Source organism: Equus asinus, chromosome 26, assembly GCF_041296235.1.
Source record: "Equus asinus isolate D_3611 breed Donkey chromosome 26, EquAss-T2T_v2, whole genome shotgun sequence".
NCBI lineage: Eukaryota > Metazoa > Chordata > Mammalia > Perissodactyla > Equidae > Equus > Equus asinus.
The window spans coordinates 41,792,344-41,816,207 of NC_091815.1; the positions used below are offsets into that span (position 1 = coordinate 41,792,344).

Below are 23,864 nucleotides of genomic sequence, written 5' to 3' on the forward strand. Positions count from 1 at the left end.
GCACATCCCGCTTCCACGGTGGGAGCACTGACACTTTGGGAATTGGCAAACACTACGCACTGGGCCTAGATTTCCTGTATTACTGAATGCTGGGACTCAAGTGATGGACGTTAAGGTCACAATGCAGATGAAACTTAGCCATGTAGGGTGTTTCTGGCCATGACATTATGTGTGACACAAATTTTGTGAAAAACAATGAGGAAATATCCTTCCAGTATTTACAAACAATGACTCCATAGGGAAAAATATCACTCAGGCTTTTTAAAAGTTCCAACACCTCTTTGTTGTTTCAGTGTCTTATGTGAAAATGAAAATAGCCCTAAATTATACGTAAGAAACTAGGCAAATGGGATGAACAGAAATTGTACAAAAGATAAACAGTTGGCAAATAAAGACATGACAAATGCTCAAAATCACGAATCCTTTGGGCAATGCAATTAAAACCACACTGAGATAGCACTACACACTTATTAAAGAATTTAATTGACATTGAAGAATGACCATATCAAGAATTGGAGGAAATGAACTTTCACACGCTTCTGGTGGGAGAGCAAAAGGGAGCAATCATGTAGATCATGGTCTGGCAGTTTCTTCAAGAGTTAAACATTCAGGGGCCGGCTCTGTGGCCAAGTGGTTAAGTTCTCACACTCCACTGCGGCGAGCCAGGGTTCGGATCCTGGGTGCGGACATGGCACCACTCGTCAGGCCACATTGAGGCAGCATCCCACATCCCACAACTAGAAGGACCTGCAACTAAGATACACAACCATGTACTGGGGGGTTTGGGGAGATAAAGCAGAAAAAAAAAAAAAAAAGATTGGCAACAGTTGTTAGCTCAGGTGCCAATCTTTAAAAAAAAAAAAAAAAGGAGGCCAGCCTGGTGGCACAGCAGTTAAGTTTGCACGTTCCACTTCTCGGCAGCCTGGGGTTCACCGGTTCAGATCCTGGGTGTGGACATGGCACCACTTGGCAAAAAGCCATGCTGCAGTGGGCATCCCATGTGTAAAGTAGAAAAAGATGGACATGGATGTTAGCTCAGGGTGAGTCTTCCTCAGCAAAAAGAGGAAGATTGGAAGTAGTTAGCTCAGGGCTAATGTTCCTCAAAAAAAAAAAAAATTCATCTACCCTGTGACTCAGACACTGTACTCTACATTACTGACAAAAGATAAACATTCATCATATAAAGAACTGACACAAATGTTTCTAACAGCTTTATTTTCAATAGCCAAAATAAAGAAATAACCTAAATGACCATAAAAAGATGAATGGATGAACAGTGGTATATCCAAAGATAATATTACTCAAAAAAACGTGAATTACTAATCTATCATTGAAGAATCTCAAATTATGAAACATTTATGAAAAGCCAATCAGAAAAAAAAATAAAGTTTATGATTCCAGTCATATAAAATTCGAGAAAATGCAAAAGTATCTATTGTAAGGAAAGTAAATGGATGGGTAGCTGGAGAGGTGAGAAGGGCAAGGAGAAATTATGACAGGATGTGAGGGTAATATACCAATACACATAGGTAATTATCATGACTATGATGATAGTTTCAGAGGTTTACACCTATGTCAAAACTTATGAAACTATACACTTTAAATACATGCAATTTAGTACAAGCAAATTATACCTGACTACTATTTTAAAAACTGGCTCAGGAGGGGCTGGCCCCATGGCACAGTAGTTAAGTCCTGCACACTCCACTTCAGTGGCCCAGGTTCATGGGTTCAGACCCTCGGCACAGACCTATACCACTCCTCAGCTGTGCTGTGGCAGTGACCCACATACAAAATAGAGGAAGACTGGAGCAGATGTTAGCTCAGGGCAAACCTTCCTCAGCACAGAAAAAAAAAAATCACTGAAGAGAAAGTCCTTATGTGCATCTTTTTGGAAAAAAGGTTTCACAACATTGTACTGAGTCCAATTGTCTCCTCATGCCCTCTGGGGGTCAGCTTTCCCTCAATGACAAATATGGGGAGCTATGAAGTACATTTCCACCTGAGTCAACAGGAATGCTGCCTCGGTCACAAGAGCCACATCTGTGGACTACAAATCCCCATTTTCTCTGTTTTCCCACCTGTCTAGTAATGACCTTGAGGTGAACATCACTGAGAAGCTACAAAAATCCAAAAAACTTTTCAACAATTTTTATTACATTCTTGGACAGTGACTTCAGCTACACAAGATAAACTTGCCTGGAGCTTCCAAGATTTGTGTACAAACTGATGCCACAAGTCACCAACACAGAACCACTTCTGGATGCATTTTCAGAAGAGGCACATTCCATCCAGCTGGCTGCAGTCTCCTCCACTCCCTGTTAAGCCAGTGTTTCTCTACCAATTATAGTTTCTCCTGGACCCAATAGTTTTACAACCAGTGACTCTCACCCAACGAACTGTGGACATCAGGCCACACGGCTCTTTGTGGATGGGGAAGATATCCCCTCCACAGTGCTGACGTCTGGTGAGACCTCCTGTGAGGAAGGGAAAAAGTTCATGCTGCCCTCAGACTCACTTGAGGTTCTCACACCAACCCTTTCCTCAGGGTCATCACTGAGCCTCCTGAATCACAGCATTCAGGCCTCATATGAGAACCAGAAAACACTGCAGTCTTTTCTGGGAGGCTGTGGGAGCAATAGAAATTTGGTTAAAACTGACAAGTTATTTGAGACACCTAAAAAGTTGTTCAACCCTTCATGCTTGTAAAGGCAAAATCTGTTTACAAACTACCCCACACAGTAAATAAAACATGTAAGATTAAGGAGGACTTAAACTATAAGGCCTTCGATATTGTACAAGACAAAGCAACAGGCAGCAGGCAGTACTTGAGTTTGTGACTTGGAAGCTGGAAAAAAATCATCACAAGGATCATGTGAGACCACACGTCCCTGAAAAAGGTAGTCATTCTCTGCACCAACACTGACTCAGGTCCATGTGGAAGGCAGTCAAGGCAGAGGGAAAGCTGACCCCTGAGGGCTCAGACTATTCCTAACTTCCTCTAACACATGGGAGAACAGAGGTCAGCTTCCTTGAGCACACTGGGGTAGTAACTGACAAGACACACTGTGTGGACCTGCAAGGTGGTAAAAGTGAAATGGTTTCAACCACAGAAACCAGGAGTTTGACACAAACCTAGAAAGAGCCTTGGACAGGTTAGAAATGGCCATATATTTACACAAACTTCCCACACAACTGAAACTTAGAGGAAATCTCCCCAGTGTGCATGTTCAGATGTATGAGAATCAATTCCAACAGATGGTTCCTCAGAGTTTGCACTGGTGTCATTCCACTGAAAAGGAAACTGCACGTTCTCTGCCCATCTAAGGCCTTTCTCTAGTGTGAACTCTCCGATGTTGAGAAAGGGTAGATTTTCGCATAAAAAATTTCCCACATTCACTGCACTCATATGGCCTTTCTCCAGTGTGACCTCTCCGGTGTTGACTGAATTGAGAACTATCCCTAAAGGATTTTCCACATTCACTACACTCGTAAGGTCTTTCTCCTGTGTGAACTCTCTGATGATAGCGGAGTTTGGAGCTAGAGATAAAAGATTTCCCACATTCAGTGCACTCATAAGGCCTATCTCCTGTGTGAACTCGCTGATGATAACGGAGGGTAGAACTAGAAGTAAAAGATTTCCCACACTCACTGCATTCATAAGGCCTTTTTCCTGCATGAACTCTCAGATGATAAGAGAGGGTGGCGCTACTTGTAAAAGATTTCCCACATTCACTGCACACATAAGGCCTTTCTCCTGTGTGAACTCTCTGGTGTCGAATCAGTATTGAGCTGTTAGTAAAAGATTTCCCACATTCACTGCACTCATAAGGCCTTTCTCCCGAGTGAACTCTCTGATGATAAGCAAGACCTGAGATAGAGGTAAAAGATTTCCCACATTCACCGCACTCATAAGATCTTTCTTTATTATGAATTTTCTGGTGTATTGAGAGGGAAGATTTTTGGCTAAAGGATTTCCCACATTCATTACACTCATAAGGCCTTTCTCCAGTGTGAGCTCTCTGGTGTTTATTGAATTGTGACCTGTCCTTAAAGGTTTTCCCACATTCGCTGCACTCATAGGGTCTTTCTCCAGTGTGAACTCTGTGATGATAACGGAGGCCTGAGCTAGAGGTAAAAGATTTCCCACATTCACTGCACTCATATGGCCTATCTCCTGTGTGAACTCTCTGATGATAACGAAGGGTGGAACTAGAAGTAAAAGATTTCCCACATTCACTGCATTTGTAAGGCCTTTTTCCCGCATGAGCTCTCTGATGATAACAGAGAGTAGAGCTACAGGTAAAAGATTTCCCACATTCACCGCACACATAAGGCTTTTCTCCTGTGTGAACTCTCTGGTGTTGCATGAGTGTCCACCTATTGTTAAAAGATTTTCCACAATCACTGCACGTAAAAGGCCTTTCTCCTGTGTGAACTCTCTGGTGTAAAGTGAGGTTATTTCTTCGGATAAAGGATTTCCCACATTCACTACACTCATAAGGCCTTTCTCCAGAATGAACTCTCTGATGATAATGGAGGTCAGACTTAGAGATAAAAGATTTCCCACATTCACTGCACTCATAAGGCCTTTCTCCTGTGTGGGCTCTCTGATGATAATGGAGGGCAGAGCTGGTGGTAAAAGATTTCCCACATTCAGTGCACCCATAAGGCCTTTCTCCAAGGTGACCACGCTGATGATACTGGAGGGTGGAGCTACAGGTAAAAGATTTCCCACACTGAGTGCACACATAAGGTTTTTCCCCAGTGTGAATTCTCCGGTGTCGAATGAGTGTCCACCTATCATTAAAAGATTTCCCACATTCACTGCACTCATAAGGTCTTTCTCCTGTGTGAACTCTGTGATGATAACGAAGGCTGGAGCTAAAGGTAAAAGATTTCCCACATTCAGTGCATTCATAAGGCCTTTCTCCTGAGTGAACTCTTAGGTGTATAATGAGGTTATTTCTTCGGGTAAAGGACTTCCCACATTCACTACACTCAAAAGGCCTTTCTCCAGTGTGAACTCTGTGATGATAACGGAGAGCAGTACGAGTAATAAAAGATTTCCCACATTCACTGCACTCGTGAGGCCTTTCTCCAGAATGAACTCTCTGATGATAACGGAGGTCAGACCTAGAGATAAAAGATTTCCCACATTCACTGCACTCATAAGGCCTTTCTCCTGTGTGAGATCTCTGATGATAACTGAGGGCAGAACTAGAGGTAAAAGATTTCGCACAGTCACTACATTTATAAGGCCTCTCTCCAATTCGAACTCCCCTGTGTTGAATGAACACCGAGCTATGGGTAAAAGATTTTGCACACTCACTGCACATGTAACTGTTTTCTCCATTTTGACATCTTTGGGGATGAACAAGGACAGATTGGTGGCTTAAGGATTTCCCACATTTGCTACACTTGCATGGTCTTACCCCAGTATGAATTCTTTGATGTTGACTGAGGGTTGAGCTTCGCCTAAAAGATTTGCCACATTCTCCACACACATGAAGCCTTTCCCCAGTGTGGACTCTCTGGTGCACAACAAATGAGGATTTGTACCTGAATGTTTTCCCACATTCATGGCACTCAAAACACTGTCTTCCCATTTGGACACCTTGATCCTGAACAAACGTGTGTTTGGGGTTGAAGTCTTTCCTGCGTTCTCCCCAGATGTAACGCCTTCTTCTGTTTGGTAAAGTGGCCACACACTGGGTGAGTTTCTTTGGCTTCTCCCTGGTGTGAGTGACCTCTTGTTTGAGATATCCCAAGCTGGCCAGGAAGTCCTTCCCAACCTCCCCCCAGGGAAAGGGATTCCTTGACACATGGAATCTGCTGCTCTTCACAAATGAGGCCATGTCCACACTGCATCTGAATGGTTTCTCTCCCATATGCTGCGCCTGGTCATGTTGAAACTTTGCTCTGATGTAAAACTGTTTCACACAAGCTCCACAATTCAATGGTTTCAGGTTGTATTGTGTTCCCTGCTCCTCAGCCACGTGGAAAATGTCTCTCAAGACTGGACCACACATCTCACAGGGGTGGGTCTTCTGAGAAGATGGAGCTGCCTCGGGAGTCCTGGCAAATGGAACTTCTACAGAAATGCTCTGTTCAAAGGGAGCCTCCAGACCCTCTGCTCCACAGCAGCAACCTGAAGGCAAAGAAATCCTGGTGAAGTACATGTTGACCACAGGGAGGGGCAACCCCAGCACAAACGAGCATCTGTCTCATCTCACAGTGAATCTATGGGATGCTTTTCAAGACAAGGGAGTTGGAATCCAGATGAAGGGACAGCTGGTTGCTGTGCCTCACCAGGCCTCTAAGATCACAAAGTGGTGGAGATCTCAGCAGGGGAAGGATACAAAGTTAGGGTGTGACGTAAGGAAGAGAAGCAGCGTCTACACCTTGTTCTCTGCCCAGTTTCCTGCAGGACCTTTTCTGCTGCTGACGTGAGGCTCAGCAGAAGGTGCAGCCAAGCCCATGAAAATCCAATCACAAGAGATTTGCAGCTACTCAAGGTCAATTTAAGGATATCTTCACACCTCACAGCTCAACACGTGAGGGCCACTGGTACAGAGCACTGCAGAAGGAGAGTTGAGAGAAACAGGTCAGATGTGAAGTTCAGAGAGGTGAAGATTATCCCTGGGCTGGAAATCACCCAGGAAATGACACCTAGTAGACCTGACAAGTCAACAAAGTGTCAATATAGGGAAGGAAAGGTGGAAATGGGGTGTGGCCACTGGCAATGGCACCAAATCTGGATGGATAGGCTCCTGCTATGATGTGAAAATGGACCTGATGTCACATCCTCCTCAGTTGCCACTCACCAGGGCCAGGCCCCCTCTAAGCATACTCTGCCAAGCTGGATTCACGTCCATCCTGTGATGCACAAAGAAGTCTTCTCCCCAAACCTTAGTTGGGCAACTACATGGGACATAGAGGATACAAGTCCTAAGCAAATGACAGGAGAGGTGAACGGTCTGCACTGTTTAAGAGCAACTAAGCCTACAAAAGACCACAGAAAAGAGATCTAAGTGAGTGATCTCAGTGAGCTGGAGGAGGAAACCAGCCTTTGCCATGAACAAGAAACAACTAGACAGCTATGTGTGGTCAAAACTGGCCCTTGGGGGCTCAAACGCCCAATTAAGATACCACAGCAACACAGTGGAACCTAAAAAGGAGAATAACCATACAAAAAAGATCACTGGAGACAGTGACTTACTGAAGACACCTAGAAACGACCAGGAAATAAGAAGGGTAGGGGCTGTGTGTATCAGTCAAAAGACCGATAACATCATGATCCCCAATGGCCTGCCCTGCAGAGGACCCCAGCAGCCTCTGCTGCAGAGAACCTCAACAGTCCCCGCTACAGCTGTGACCACCACAGAGTGCAGAGCAGAGGCGGCCGAGTGTTTACAGATGTGGACCCCAGCTGCCTGCTCTGCAGAGGACACTGGCAGCTTTCACACTAAAGTAACCAATAGTTATCGCCATGGGAGACTTGCCAGAGGATAATTTGCTGAGTTGTCCCCTTGTGAAAGGAGGAGCTATTGCTTCATTCCAGGACCAAGACTGCCACCCCTCTCAACAGTGCACATATCCCAGACACCACAGAGCCACAAGTGCTCCATGGTTGCCCAGACTCCATAACCTGACTCCATGGTTGTCACCCGAGTGCTGCACCTCAGGCACCAGGGCCATGGCTGCTGTGCGCGAGCCAGCTTCTCAGACCCCAGAGACACTGTTTCTCTGTGTTCACCGGCTCCCTCACTGCTCAGTGTGTGACTGTATCTTACACAGTGACGTCAATGCCACTCAGGACTATTCAGCACCTGGGACCCTAGAACTACTATTGTTCCATGTCTGTTCACATCCTAGAACCCAGATTCATATCTGCACCACAGGTGCCTGCACATCAGAGACCAATGCCACCACCACCATGAAGGCATCCAAGAGCCAGACTTGGCATCAACAGGGAACTCCTCAGTCAAATTATTTTCTATGGGAGAAAGAGATCAGGAGGTCCCCAGCAGCATTCTCCACTGCTGTGGACACCCAGAGCCTTAGCTGTTGAGGACCCTGCAATCTTTGCTGATGCTGACCTCAGGTGACCTCAGCTGTGCAGACACTAAGCTGCTGGGCCTTCTTGTAGTAGGAACTACCACACCCCCGCAAGACGGCACACATGTGAAGAGCTTCCCCACCAAAACCTTTCCGTAAAGTCTGGAAGAAGGGACTGCCCCATGAAATGTACAGACATCAAAATGAGGCTATAAGAAATACAGAAATCCAGAAAACATGACACCCCAAAGGTACACAATAATTTATCACTCACTTAAAAATGCAAAAATGCTTAAAAATGCTTAAAACTTAAAAACTCACTTAAAAAATGCAGATTTATGAACTGTCAAAGAGTTCAAAACAATTTTAAGGAAGCTCAGTGAGCTACAAGAAAACAGAAATATATAACTCAATGATATAAAGAAAACAACATGCAAACAAAATAAGATTTTCAATAGAAAAATACAAAATGTATAAAAGAACCAAACAGAAATGATGGTGCTGAAGACTATAATGAATGAAAAAATGCAATAGAAGGGCCAGCCCTATGGCCAAGTGGTTAAGTTGGTGCACTCCACTTCAGCGGCCCAGGGTTTCACCAGTTTGGATCCTGGGCACAGACATGGCACCGTTCATCAAGCCACGCTGAGGCCGCATCCTACAGAGCACAACCAGAAGGACCTGCAACTAGAATATACAGCTACGTACTGGGGGGCTTTAGGGGAAAGAAAAGGGTGGAAGAAAAGATTGGCAACAGATGTTAGCTCAGGTGCCAATCTTTAAAAAATTAAAAAACATGGAAGAGAGAGCAGCAACAGTCAACTTGATCAATCAAAAGCATGAATCTGAAACTGAAGACAGGTCTTGTGAAATTTCCAGTGATTTCAAGAAGAAAAAAGATCAAAGAACTAAAGAGGGAAGAAACCCTACGTGAATTACGGGACATCATGAAACAAAACAGTATTTGCATTATGGGAGCCTGAGAAGAAGAGAGGGAGGAAGCAAATCTGGGGTGAGAAATGGACATTCAGGCATATGATGCTCTGAAGTGCCCCCAAAAATTCAATCCAAAGGTGACTTCACCAAGTGAAGTACACTTTTGAAAAGTCTAAGAGAAAAGAAACTCATCTTATACAAGGAAATCCTCAGAAGGATATGAGAGGTTTTCTTAGTTGAAATACTGCATACTGGGAGAGAGTGGGATGATGTTCTAAATGCTGAAAGAAAAAAACTGCAAACTAAGAACACTTTACCAGCAAAGCTGCCCTTCAGAAATGAAGGAGAGAAAAAGACTTTCCCAGACCAAGAGAAGCCAAGCAAATCCATCACCACCTGATCTACCCTCCAAGACATGCTAAACGGAGTTCTTCAAGGTGAAATGAAAGTACAGTAATTAGTAACATGAAAATACAAAACACAGTGGTAAAAGTAAGTATATAGTCATATTCAGAATATTCTAATGGTCTAACAGTGTGTTAATCACTCATCTCTAATATTGAGGATACAAGACAAAGAGTATGAAAAACAACTATACTCACGGTAATTTGTTAATCGTTCCACAATATAAAAAGATGTAAATTATGACATGAAAAACATAAAATTTGTCTGGAGGGGAGTTAAAGAGTAGAGTTTTTGCATGTGATCAAAGTTAAGTTTTTATCAGTTTAAGATACACTGCTATGAGATATATTATATAAGCCTCACAGTAACCACGAAGCAAAAACCTCTATCACACACACAAAAGACAAAGAGAAATGAACAAAAGCATACGACCATGGGAATCACAAAGGAAAACAGCAGGAGTGGAAGAAAGGAACTACAAAACAACCAGACAATATTTATCAAAATGGCAATAGTAGGTCCTAATAAAATTCTCCAATCCAAAAACATACAGTGGCTCAACAGAAAAACAAAAAACCAAGATCCAACTATATCCTGCCTAAGATAGAGTAATCTGAACTTTCAGGACACACACAGGCTGAAAGTGAAGGGACTGAAAGAGATACTCCACACAAATGGAAACCAGAGAGCAGGGGTAGCTATACTTATAAGATAAAACACTTTATGTCAGAAAATGTCACAAGAGACAAAGAAGGTCATCACATAATGATAAAGGAGTCAAATTATCAAGAGGATGTAACAATTGTATGTACATATGCACCACACATCAGAGCATCTAAATTAAGCATGAAACAAATACAACCAGATCTGAAGGCAGAAAAGATAGCAATGGTATATTAAGAGGGAATTTCAATATCCTGCGTTCAACAATGGGTGGATATCCAGAGAGAAAATCAATAAGGATATATTTGAATTGAAAAACACTTTACTCCAAATGGATCTAACAGACATCCAGAGAACATTCCATCCTACTACAGCAGAATACACGCTTTTCTCAAGTCCACACAGAATATTCTCCAGGACAGATAATATATGTCAAACAAGTCTTAACAAATTTCAAAGACTGAAATCATATCAAATATCTTTTCCTAACACAATAGATAAAACTAGAAATCAGTAACAGATGAAAGCTGAAAAATTCAAAAATATGTGGACATTAAACAACACACTCCTGACCAATCAACTGGTCAAAGGAAAAATCACAAGGAAAATAAAAAATGCCTTTAGACAAACGAAAATTAAAACAAAACATACAAAATCAGCAAAATCAGTTCTAAGAGCAGTTTAAAGTGATAAATGATGGCGTTAAGAAAAAAGAAAGATCTGAAATAAATAACCTCATTTTACACTTTGAGGAAGTAGCAAAAGAACAAACTAAGACCAAAGTTAGCAGAACAAAGAACAAAACAAAGATCAGAGCAGAAATAAATAAAAAGAAACAATAAAAACAATGGAGGGGCTGGTGCCGTGGCCAAGTGGTTAAGTTTGTGCGCTCCACTTTGGGTGGCCCAGAGTTTCATCAGTTCGGATCCTGGGCGCGGATGTGGCACCACCCATCAGGCCATGCTGAGGTGGCATCCCACATGCAAGAACTAGAAGGACCCACAACTAAAATATGCAACTATGTTCTGGGAGATTTGGGGAGAAAGAGCAGAGGAAAAAAAAAGAGAAGATTGGCAACAGTTGTTAGCTCAGGTGCCAATCTTTAAAAAAAAATAAAGATGAACAATACTAAGAGCCAGTTTTTCTTTTCTTTTTTTTTTTTTGAGGAAGATTAGCCTGAGCTAACATCTGCCACCACTCCTTCTCTTTTTGCTGAGGAAGACTGGCCTTGGGGTAACATCCGTGCCGATCTTCCTCTACTTTATATATGGGATGTCTACCACAGCATGGCTTGCCAAGTGGTGCCATGCCTGCACCAGGGATCCAAACCGGTGAACCCTGGGCCGCCAAAGCAGAACGTGCGAACTTAACCGCTGCACCACGGGGCTGGCCCAATAAGAGCCAGTTTTTTGAAAAGATAAGCAAAATTGACAAACCTCTAGCTAGACTAACTCAGAACAGAGAGAAAACTCAAATAAATTAACTCAGAAATAAAGGAGCAATTATAACTGACAGCACAAAAACAGAAAGGATCATAAGAATACTGTCAACTGTTATAAGCCAACAAACTAGATAACCCAGAAAAAACAGAGAACACATAAGCTATCAACTCAATCATGAAGAAATAGAAAATCTGAATAGACCAATAATATGGAAGGAAATTGAATCAGTAATCAAAAATTTCCCAACAAAGAAAAGGCCACCAACAATAGATTCACAGATGAATTCTATCAACATTAACATTAATTTTTCTCAGACTCTCGCAAAAATTTGAAGATGAAGGAACATTTCCAAACTCATTTTAGGAGCCCAGCACTAACCTGATACTAAAGCCAGACAAGGAAACTACAAGAAAAGAAAATTAGAAGCCAACATCCTTGATGAACATAGATGTAGAAAAACTCAACAAAATACTAGGAAACCCGATTCAACAGGATATGAAAAGAATGATAAACTGTGACCAAGTGGGATTTATCCTTGGGATGCAAAAGGATGTTCATCACAATCAAATCATAAATGTGCTATACGACATTAACAGAATGCGGCAAAACATTCGATCACATCAATAAATGCAGAAAAAGCATTTGACAAAATTCAGAATCCTTCCATGATAAAACTTCTCAAAATATTAGGAGTAGAAGGGATGTACCTCAATATCAAAAAGGCCATATGTAATAAGACAACAGGTACCAACATATTCAACAGTGAAAAGGTAAAAGCTTTTCCTCTAAGATTAGGAACAAGATAAGGATACTCGCCTTCACCACTGCTATTTAAACTAGTGCTGGAAGTCCTAGCCAGACCAACACGGCAAGAAAAACAAATGAAAGGTATCCAAATCAGAAAAAAGAAAGCAAAACTGTTTTTGCAGATCACATGATTTTATATAAAGAAAACGATAAAAACTCCACTAAAAAACTGTCAGAATGAATAAATGAACTCAGTAAATTTGCAGATCATAAAATCAAAATACAAAAATCAGTTGTGTCTATACACTAACAATAAAATATCAATAAGAAATTAAGAAATCAATCCCACTTACAACAGCATTACAAACAATAAAATACTTGGGAATAAATATAACCAAGAGGTAAAAGATCTGTACACTGAAAACTATAACACACTGATGAAAGAAACTAAAAACACAAATAAATAGAAGGATATTCTATGTTCTTGGATTGGAAGAATTATCATTGTTAAAATATCTCTGCTACCCAAAGCAACCTAGAAAGTCAATGCAACCTCTACCAAAATTCCAATGGCATTTTTATCAGAAATAGAAAAAGAATCCTAAAATTCTACCACAAGTGACCTCGAATAGCCAAAGCAATCTTGACCAAGAAGATCAAAGTTAAAGGAATCACACTTCAAGATTTTAAACTATATTACAGAAGAACAGTAATCAAAACAGTATGGCACTGAAATAAAAACAGACACAGATCTATGAAATAGAACACAGAGCCCAGAAATAAACCCATGCATACATGATCAACTACTCTTTGACAGGGGTGCCAAGAATACACAACGGGGAAAGGAAAGTCTCTCCAATAAATGCTGTTGAGAAAACTGGATATGCACACGCACAAAACCTGAAACCAGGGCCCAACCTTACACCACTCACAAAAGTTAACTCAGAATGGATTGAAGACTTAAATGTAAAACATGAAAACATAAAACTCTTTGAAACAAACACAGAAAAAGATGCTTAATACTGATTTTGGCAGCAAGTTTTTGGATATGACATCAAAAGCACAGGCAGCAAAGGCAAAGATAAAGAAGTCCAGTTACATCAAACTAAAAGGCTTCTGCATAGCAAAGGAAGCAATCAACACAATAAAAAGGGAGAAAACATTTGTAAACATATCTCATAAGGGGTTACTATCTAAAATATAAAAGGTACTCACAGAGCTCAACAGCAAAAGAACAATCTGATTAAAAAATGTGCAAAGGACCTGAATAGACACTGAATGAAAGAAGACCTACGAATGGCCAGCAGGTATATGAAAAAATGCTCTTCCTCACTAATCACCAGGAAAATACAAATCAAAACCACAATGAGATGTTACCCCACACCTGATAAAATGGATACTATCAAAAAGAGCAGAGATAACAAGTGTTATTGAGGATGAGAGGTAAGTAAAGGAACCCTTGTTCACTGTGGACGGAATGTAAAAAAAAATCAAAATCATAGAAACACAGAGTAGAAGGCCAAGAGCCAGGGCATGGAGGAAATGGGGAAGATGGTGGTCAAAAAGTACAAACATTCAGTTATAAGATGAACAAGTTCTGAGGCTGTAACGCACAGCGTTGTGACTACAGTTAATAATACTGTATTGTACGCTTGAAATTTACTGAGAGTAAATCTTAAGCATTCTTAGCAAAAATACAATAATAATAAGGTAACTTTATGAGGTGATGGATGTTTAATTAACTTCATTGTAGCAATTATTTCACATTGCATACATATATCAAACCATCATTTTGTACATTTTAATATACAGGTCCCCTCCATACCTACAGGTTCTGCATCCATGGTTTCAACCAAAGATGGGTCAAAAAATTTGAAAAAAGAAAATTCCAGAAAGTTCCAAAAAGCAAACTTTGCATTTGCCATGCACCAAGCACTATGCTAAACAGACATGAATAAAGTGATGTGTAAGCGACTACTGACATAGTATTTACATTGTATTAGGCATTACAAGTAATCTAGAAATGATTTAAACTATACAGGAGGATGTACGTAGGTTATATGCAAAGAGTATGCCATTTCATATAAGGGACTTGAGCATGCTCACATATTGCTATCAACGGGGGCTCCTGGAATCAATCAATCCTCCCGAGGATGCCAAGGAATGAAGGTATACAATTTTACATCTACAAGGCTGAAAAAACAAAACAAAACAGATCTAAACACTACAAACCATGCAGGAGGACACTGAAAAGCATCCCATGGTTCAGATAAGTAGTGACCATGACAATGCCTACATGCCTGGCACAAGCAGCCATGAGGAAACGAAAGGGAAAAGAAGGAACAAAGCCTGGGATACAGAAGTGATATGGATCTGGGAACAATGACCCAGAGAGGGCAAGCTCGGTGGAATCCGTGAAGCTCACTGCAATACCCCCAGCCTGGATGCCTTTCCTAAGAGGGCTCCGTACAGCAGGTACTGGGGCTGCAGGGGAGAGAAGAAGGCGGTGCACACACCCAGCCCTAGCAACACGGCACCACCCAGAAAGCTGGGGAAGCAAGCGGTGTCCACGGTCCATGAGAAAAATGACTGAGAAGGGCTGTGGGGAGGGAATACAGCCTAGTCCAGCTCACTGGCGAGGCTGTGAGAGTCTTACCCAGAGAGGATAAAAGCGCAAAGTTCTCCAGCATCACATCCAGGTACAGGCGTCTCTGAGCCTCATCCAGGAGCCTCCATTCCTCCCGGGAGAAGTACACAGCAACATCATGAAAGGTCACACTGTCCTGTAATGACGGGGACAGATGAAACCATCAACGCTCTCTCTGAGATCCCACAATCCATCTCACCACACACTTACCACACACTCATCCTCCCCCACGGCTCCCCACCTCAGAGGAATTCCAGTCCAGGTGCCACTGAGGCCCACCCTATCCTCAGGGTCCCTTTATTCACTGTGTTCAGCCGTCAGAAACATCAGGCAGGGGGGCACAGAGACCTCATCCAAGCTCTGGTCCTGGCCTGTAGGGTCTCATCCACCCTGTCAATTCCACTGGAGACTCTAGACTTGGACTCCAAGACGCAGCCAAACGTGGGCTCGTGCTTCGCCCTTCAGTCTCCAATACCAGGGCCCGAGGGCCATCGGCTCACACTTCCTGTCGATGTGCATGTCATTCCGTAGATTGTACCTCTCATGTCTTCAGTGCCCACAGTTGCACTCCCAGCTCTGCATTTAGGGAAATCCCCAAGTGCTGCTCTGAAGGCCTCCTCTACACCTCTGATCCTTCTCAACATCAGGCCCTCAGGAGCACGTGTGAGCTACAGATGCCCCTGGCCTACCTCCACTTCTGTGCTGCTCACATACACAATCCTCCTATCTCCACTCAACTTTCCTTAGAACCCCAGCCCTGATGGTCTCTGTGCCAGGCACAGTGACTCTCACAAATGACCACACGTGCCCCACACCTTACCCACCATCAACACTGAACACCCCAGTCCCCACCAAAACTCATCACACAACTCTGGTGAAGGTGTACATCAGTGAATGAGCAGGAGCCCTGGCTCAGTGTCATCCTGTCTCAGTTACTACTCTGCCTCCACAGCCATCTCATGTCCACTCATCCCACAGAAGCCTTAGTCACCTGCCAGACCATGCTGTCTCCCATATGGTTACCACGGTCACTTCTCCCCTTCACCTCGGTTTGCGTGCACCTTTGCACCTCACTAGGCGCACAGCAAGAAAACCACTCCTCATCATGCATGCTCCTCCTTCAGACCAGCTAAGAGCATTGCCAGGACGACCTGCATTCCCCCACCTAATGGGGAGTACAGCTCCTTCCTGCTCCACACAACAGCCACCAGTTTTCATTATCTCCATCCTGAACCCTTCCTCAGATTTCCAGACCTGTGTGTCCAGCTGTCCACTTGATGCCTCCATTCACTGTTCTCTGAAACATCTTTAACAGCACCAAAAAATCCTTCTGATATTCCCAAGGGAAATTAATCTGTCACTAACTTCCAGATCACAGTGGGAGCTTCCATCCCCTCAGCTGCTAATACCAGTGACACTGAGTCATCCCTGACTCTTCCCTTCCTCTCCCTCACCTACAACCCTTCTTAAAAAAAGGGACAGAGTGTCCAACTTTTTGCCCAGCTCCACGATCACCAGACTCCGGTCCATCAACACTCATCTGGTTATAGTAACTGCCTACTCCGGGCTCCCTGCTTCCTCCCTTAACCCCATAGTCTAGTATCCTCTGTGCAGCCAGACAGAGCCTGTTAAACTCGGGCAAGACCAACTCCTTCCTCCTATCCAAGCCTCCCGTTACCTCCCAACTTCTCAGGCGGCCACATTACAGGACTGATCCCTGACCCCCTGCTCTTTGTTCTTCACAGAACGGAGACATGCTGTCCCCTGTCTCCAGCTCAGTCACACCTCCAAGCATTTGCACACGCTGGTATCCGTTCCCGAGGTAAGTTTCCACAACTGTTTACCCTGGCTGTCAGAAATGGGAACACCTCCATGTTACCCTTGGCCTCACTCAGGATCTTGGACTTAAGGGTATCTCCAGCGTCCCTACACCCAAAAGCCAGGAAAACAGCAAGGTAAGAGGCTCAAGTCACCAAAATCCCTGACACAGGTGGTGTCAAGGCCAGTGAAGGACCGGACACCCTCTCCTTCCCTGTGCAGGTTCCGTAAGTGCCTCTTCTGTCCCAGAACCTGTGGGGAGAGGCAGGACCCCGCCCCGAGGCACCACGGCTGGACCCCGCCCCGCCCTGCGACCCGGTGACCTCGGTTTCACTCACTGGCCTCCGGGCCTCAGTCCTCAGAGCCGCCTCGGACCAGCTCTGCGCCCTCGGACCAGGACTCCGCTCCCCGCGCCTCCCCGGCCTCCTCACCCCTTCCCGTCCGTTCTCTCCGAGCAGCGCCTGGAGAACTTTTGAAACCCCAACACGCACCGCGTCCCTCTCTGGTCACAGCCCTCCCGGCTCCGGGGCCCTCGGACTGAAGGAGCAGCCCCTCCCCTGCCAGTCCAGGGGGGACCCCTCCTCACACTGTTCCCTGCGGACCCCGGGACCCTCGGCCCGGGACCCTCGCCCGCAGCCCGGCCCCCGCCCACAGCCACAGGCACCACTAGCGCCTCCCCGGCCCGACCCCGGGGCCTGGGCTGCAGGCCCGGGAGCAGCGCCCGCCCTCGGGCTGGAGCTCGGGTTGCGCTGCGGGCGGGGCGGGCCGGAGCCGAGCGCTCACCTGAGCCGGCTCCCTCCGCGCGTCCGCCGCCATCGGCCTTGGGGGCGGCCGGGATCGGGAGCGGCAGGAGACGAGGCGCCGGGCGCGGCGCTCCGTGGCCCGGGGCCCCAGGCGGCGTCACCGAGCCTCAGAGCCGCCTGGGCCACGGGGACGGCGCCTCCTCGTCCGCCCCGTCAGCCCCGACTCTCGCTCCCGACCCTCAGTTCAGGTGAATAGGCCCAAGAGCAACCAAAATGGCCGCCACGACAAGGAGGCCGGAAGTCCCTCCCTCACTCGTCGAATTGGCACGGAAATGCTTTCACCCTCATCTTTCATTGGCTCAACTCTGCGCAAGTTCCTTCGGGTAATGTAGTTCGCAGAGCTCTAGTGCCGCAGGGAAGAGTGTTTTCCATCCTGAGCAACCAGAGAGCATTGGCTGTGCAGCCCTCAGAGGGATGCTTAAAAGTGATGTTCCTACCTGGAAGGAGAGACTTTGCTCCTTAAGTGCAGCGAAAAGACATAATTTCATTTTCCGTGAAACTCAGCCTGCTCCCAGAGCATAAAATTATTTGAGATGCTCTCAAATCTACTGGTCTATATGGCCATATCATTCCATAGAGTCATTCAGACATAAAATGAGTCCATGCATAGCTGGAGGCATTATGTTATTCCTCTTCAGATGCATATAGCCTGAGACATTAACCAGTTTGTGAGTTTCACTATGATTGACTAGGAACAAAAGAAGAGACTCTGTCCGTTGAAAGGGGAAGAAGAGGGATGTTAAGCTGCCCTGAAAAAGGTGGACAAGCAGGAGCTCTGCCCCTGGTTCTCACAGAAAACGTCTGCCTTGCCTGATAGTGATTGTGTTCTACTTATTGAGGAACTCTGTTGTACCCGTGTAATATTTCTTACTCCATATCCTAAGACATACTCAATTCCATTTAGCAAATTGACTTTTCTCAAATGGAGACCAACTTAACTCTCTTTTGGTTTGGGTCAGTGGTTGCAACTTTTGCTATCTCAGCACGTCCTCAAAAGGAACATTGGAACCCCATGATCTCTTTTCCTTGCTGATAAGTGGTTATCATTTTCCAGTGATTGCAGGTATAGTTCTGCGTGGGGAATTGAGATTATTTCAGAAAAACTGTTTTGAAGTGCAAATTTCAGAAAACTAGTAGTAATGTTTATGCAGTTTGTTACTCCAAAAAAATTGGGGTTCTCTGGCCCGATGTGCATAAACAGCCAATTAATTACAGCATCAGCTTTTGGGGAAGAAATCAACTTTATTTTGTGAGATTCATCCTTAGAGAGACCAAGCTGTGCCCTCAGGTCTGTCTCCCCAGTCAGGATTTGGGGCAAAATTTAAGAGGTTAGGAAAAACAGGTGGGCACGCAGAAATGCTGGAAGGACAGATTTTGATTGGTGGGCTCCAAACATTTATGGTAAGGCTTTAAACATTTACAACAGGGTTCTAAACATTTATGATGAGGTTCTAAACATTTATGATGACGTGGGGAAGGAATTTTAACACCAGATCTTCCTGAATGAGGGACCCCTCACTTCTGATAAGAGTCCAGCTTTCAAGTTCTGGTCATGTCCTGGTCCTTGGGCTCCATGTGGAGGGGGATCTTTGGTTCCTTGGTCATTTCAGGTCAAGATTTCTTCTGCAGATGCTCTGGCTATGTGACTCTTCCCGTTTTCTGAAAGACAATTCTTAATCACTCTGTTGATAAGAGATGGGGTCCATTGAACTAGTTCTGGAGGGCCTGCAGTTACAAGTTGTTCAAGGATAGATCAGAAATAGCTCTGGGGGAAATATCAGGGGATGCTGAGGAAAGTAAAAACATTAGATATTTTTACCAGGGCTATGACTTTTGAAAGCATTAAGCAAGGCCAGCTTGGAGGGAAGAGTTGAAGTGGACATTTATAGTAGCCAGATTAGTAAAAATGAACAAGAAACTGAGTGTGCTGTTTATTCACAGCTCTACAAATGTTCATTGAGCAAATACTCAGTTGCGGGCACTTTTTTAGGTGGGTGGAAATGAGCCAGGGAAAAGGCAGAACAAAAACTGTCTCTTGAGCAGCAGTAAGATGCAGCTGTCACCCACCATCTGGGATTAACCATTGATTGACCCAAGACTCACAAATTACAAGAACACCATGCTCTGAGAACACCTCCCTCCCCTTGCCTGAAAATCCCTCTCCCTTTTCTTAAAAATCTCCCTCCCCTTGCCTAGCCAATCATTGGTCTGGTCACCAGCTTGCCACCTGGCCTGCAGAAGATGGCTGCCTAGCCTGCAGCTTGACCAGTCCCCAGCTGCCAATCCAACTCCCTGCTTCAAACTGACCATTCCCCACTTCAACAACTATAAATCAGCACCTCAGGCCCCCACTCAGGGCTGGCCAGTCAGTTTCCACTGGGTCAGCCTATAACTGCACAAAGGGCATGATCTGCTCACCAGGAGAAAAAGCCAGGTGTCAAGAGGCAAGATGGGGGTCCAGCCCCATGGCCAAGTGGTTAAGTTCATGTGCTCTGCTTCAGTGGCCCAGGGTTTCGCCAGTTCAGATCCTGGGCGCGGACATGGCACCACTCATCAAGCCATGCTGAGGTGGCATCCCACATGCCACAACTAGTAGGACCCACAACTAAAAATACAGAACTATGTACTGGAGGGCTTTGGGAAGAAAAAGGAAAAATAAAATCTTAAAAAAAAAAAAAAGAAGCAAGATGGTGGCAGAGAGAGGGCATTTTATTACAGCTTGCTAGCAAGAGGGAAGATGGATGACTAACGTCCAAAAGAAACATCTGAAGGGAGGCACAGATTCTTGAAGCAGTTATATAGGCCAGTGGGTTATAGGGGAGGGGGTTATCAATGTTGACCCAGGAGTCACCACACCAGATCCTTCAGTTTTCATTGATGATGGCTATCAGCATAGACTCTCTGTTCAGGGGTCATCACATTCCTAAGGAACTCAAAAGAATGAAGTTATTGTCTTATCACATCTGGGAGGTATAAGCACAAGCAGGGGTCATAAAATTTACAGAGTAGGTGAATCTCCTAGAGGATGCATATCCAGCTGGTTTAGTTAGTCAGAGGTCATTCAAAGTTACATTATGGTTTTTTTCCTACAATATGGCTTCCCATATGCCAACCTTGTGTTGAGCCAGAAACAATTCCCCCTTTTTGTTTTTCACTTCTAAAAGAAGAGAGACATCCTGTTGATGAGGGGCATAGGTTGTTCTCTTCCACTGAACCAGTCTCTTAGTAAGATGGTGATGCAGATGGGCTCCCAAATTTAGGTATGTAGTGTGTAAGCAATTAACCAGGTATTTAATAAGAAGCATTTCTAGAGAGACAAAAAGAAAAAGAAGATTAATGGTGGGAGTAAATTATAAACCAGTTCCTGAGCCCAGGTGGCAGCTGGTCAAGAAGATTTCTAGATGTCTGAGTTAAAGCATCTTTTTCACTTTGAAATGTCTCTGATGATGTCATTGCATATTCAGGTATCTTACACAGTAACAGACATGAATCTCTCTTATGTTTATATCAAGTCCTCCAGCTTCAGTATGCAAGGCTTCAGAAAAAAGGGCAAATTCAGTTCTCGGTGATTCCAAGTGAAAATGATGGGGAAAAGTTGAAAACGTTAGTTTGGAAATTTGTAGCCAGATATTTCAAGAGACTAGAAGAATTCAGGATCCAGTCTTGTTAATAGACATAAAACAAAAACCTTAAAGACAATTAACAGAACTAGAATCTAATATCCATGAATGTGTACCATAGTTTCTACTGAAACATAATTTTTCTCTCTAAAATCACCCTCATTTTTACCAAAGATAGCCAATTAAGACTCATTGGTTTGCAAAATAACTCTGGTTTCAATAAAACTCAATTCAGTTAGTTACATAAGTTCAGCAAGAATAGCCATTCATCATATAGGCTCTTTAAAATCTGCTTTGCTGTAACTTTTAATAAAGACTCTCAGACTGAACTTAAAGGCCTCTTGAGGCCAGAGAAGCCAAGCCAAGGATTTGTCATCAGGCTTCACCTGCAAAACCTTAGATTTGGGTGAATAACTCTCTTCTCTTGAGGTTCCCCAAAATATTTCAAGGTTCCAGGCACCTGCCAGAGAAGTGACCTTCCTTACTTACCCAGTTGCTGGGAACCCTGTAAACAAGGTACCAGACCAGTATTTCCAAGTGGCTTTATCCCAGAAAGTCAATCTTTATTCCTCAAAAGCTGTCTTGTCATACCTGAGTCTGTATGTTCCTCTCAAATATGACATTCCAGTCAAAGCCTTGGTAATATAACCAATGTTTCCAATTCTGTCCTGTTATAAGGAGAACAGATTCTTATTGAACTTATGCAAATAACTGTATTGCCATGAAAACAATATTCACTAAGTTTCCAAATTCTGGAAGGATCAGGTAGGGAGAAAAAGATAAATGTTTCAATCCTGCTTACAAAGGTATAATTTACCAAATTGCTATGAGTCATAGTTAGCTTGGGAGAAAAGAGAAAAAAATTTCTTTAAATCTGAAAAAAACACAAACATTTTAAAAATCAATATTTCTAACAAAAGCCATAAAAATTATAATCATTGTCATCAGTTCATTCAGTCATGTGTAATTGATTCTTGATCTTAATATTCTGTCAGCAGTTTCATGAAGTCATCAGTTTCTCTGAGTTCTATAATTTCTTACACAGTTCAGTTTTATGATCTGAAAGTTTATCAGAAACATGTATTCTAGTATCAGAATCCTTCCCATGAATTTCTGTGAAGATGAAATACATTTTGCAAAAACATCAGAGTAAAAGAGCAACTATCTGCAAATGACAGAATACTCAAAAGGGCAATTGACAAAGGAACTTGGCTATTTCTGTGACTTACAACACTTCAAGATAATAACCAGAATTATGCTGACAAGCAGAACAGGCAAGAATTTTAGGAATGTTATATAATTTTTAAAACATTTATATCATTTACCAACATTATACTACCTAAGATGGCTTATCGTCACTTGTTTCACAATGCTTCCCATGTAATTTAACATATCAAGTAAGTCTAATAAGTTTAGTAGCTTCCTCCTTGTAGGAGGAGAGCGAAAACAAATTTCTTTGAGAAGTCCCAGGGACCCTCCTAAAATTCTCAAAGAGAAAAAAAATTTTTCCTTCTTCCAGGTCAAAAGAAAGACTTCATTCAGGATTTGAATATATATATATTTTAAATATATATATATTTCAAAACAAGAAAATCTCTATTCTTTGTATGTTCTCTATTGAAAACATCTATCTTACTTTCCTTGAACACAAAGATGTTTTCCTCACTAATTTTTAGTAGCTTTAATTTCATATATTAATTAGAATTTTTAACCCTTACAGACCCTAGTAAAAACTAAAAAGCAATTATGAACTGTCTTTTATACTAATATTCTGCAGCTTGGCAAGTTCATAAACACTTTTAAATAATTCTTAGAAACATGCTACTTCATAGAACAACCTTTAATAAAATATAAGACATGTTTACTAATAGACCCAAACATTATTAGTTTCTCTGTAATAAGAAGCCAAAAGTAGATAAACCAGACTTAATAATTAATGTCTAGTAGTCTATCTTATTTGGAAATGATCTAGATACTCAATGAATTTTTATCATTCAGTTTAACCTAACAAAATTTCAGTGTTTCAAGTTACCAAAGAGATTGTGGAAGCAATTTTAACTACTTATGTCATAAACTATAGTTATTGCTAAAAGTTTATCTGCAGGGAGTGACGTCAGCATCATGGTGGAGTCAGGTCTCACCGAAATCTTCCCCCTCCAATAATCCGTACTCCAAGAGAGGACGTCCAAACTCAACACACAAAACGTCAGAGAGATCCATGCAGCCATACGACAGAGGGTGGAGAGGCTGGAGCTCCCCTCGGAGGTGGAACAGGGTAAGAAAAATCTTCACTCTGTCCCTTAAAGACTGTGATTGGGACTGCAAGAGGCCTCCTAGAGGGAAGGCGTGGGGGGGCATTCATTCATGGGAACATCAAGGACTCCCTAGGGCCCACCTTGCAGCCTAGAGGGATGCCCTCTACCAGGGTAAAAGCTTTTGTGGGAATTGGGGGGTGACCTCATCAAGCCAACACACCAGGAGAGCAGATAGCGAGAGCAGAAGGAGAAAACCCTGAGAGCATGCAGAATAAAGTGCCCCTCCCCCAACTCCCTCAGCACAGCTCCAACCCCTAGGATTTTGGCAGAAGGAAGAGGGATCAGAATATGGGGCTCTTGACCCCCACCCAATGGCAATAGGTGGTAACTGAAATATAATAATGCGAAAACACAGAGCCTCTTGCAATATCAAACACTATATTAGATCTCCAGACCAGAAAGAAAAT

General features: G+C 43.4%; 1 protein-coding gene across 2 annotated transcripts; it reads right to left on the reverse strand.

Annotated features, from left to right (window-relative positions):
• Positions 1–901: 901 nt before the first annotated feature.
• On the reverse strand, positions 902–17,765 carry LOC123281108 (zinc finger protein 814-like). 2 transcript variants are annotated; one of them, XM_070498679.1, is made up of 3 exons: positions 17,503–17,759; positions 14,911–15,037; positions 902–6,580 (listed from the first exon to the last, which is right to left on the reverse strand). In XM_070498679.1, the coding sequence occupies exon 3, from the start codon at positions 6,180–6,182 to the stop codon at positions 3,324–3,326; it is 2,859 nt and encodes a 952-aa protein (XP_070354780.1). In that variant the 5' UTR covers positions 6,183–6,580; positions 14,911–15,037; positions 17,503–17,759; the 3' UTR covers positions 902–3,323. The 2 variants fall into 2 exon arrangements, with proteins under 2 accessions (XP_070354780.1, XP_044615112.1); XM_044759177.2 differs by having other exon boundaries at positions 903–6,151; positions 17,503–17,765.
• Positions 17,766–23,864: the final 6,099 nt, after the last annotated feature.

Coding starts and splice junctions, on each gene's coding strand:
- LOC123281108 (XM_044759177.2), bottom strand. CDS start 17,535: ATGGCGGCGGACGCGCGGAGGGAGCCGGCTCAG. Junction 15,038..17,502: donor CGCGGAGGGAGCCGGCTCAG/GTGAGCGCTCGG, acceptor CCGTCATTACAG/GACAGTGTGACCTTTCATGA. Junction 6,152..14,910: donor TGCGCTTTTATCCTCTCTGG/GTAAGACTCTCA, acceptor CTTTGCCTTCAG/GTTGCTGCTGTGGAGCAGAG.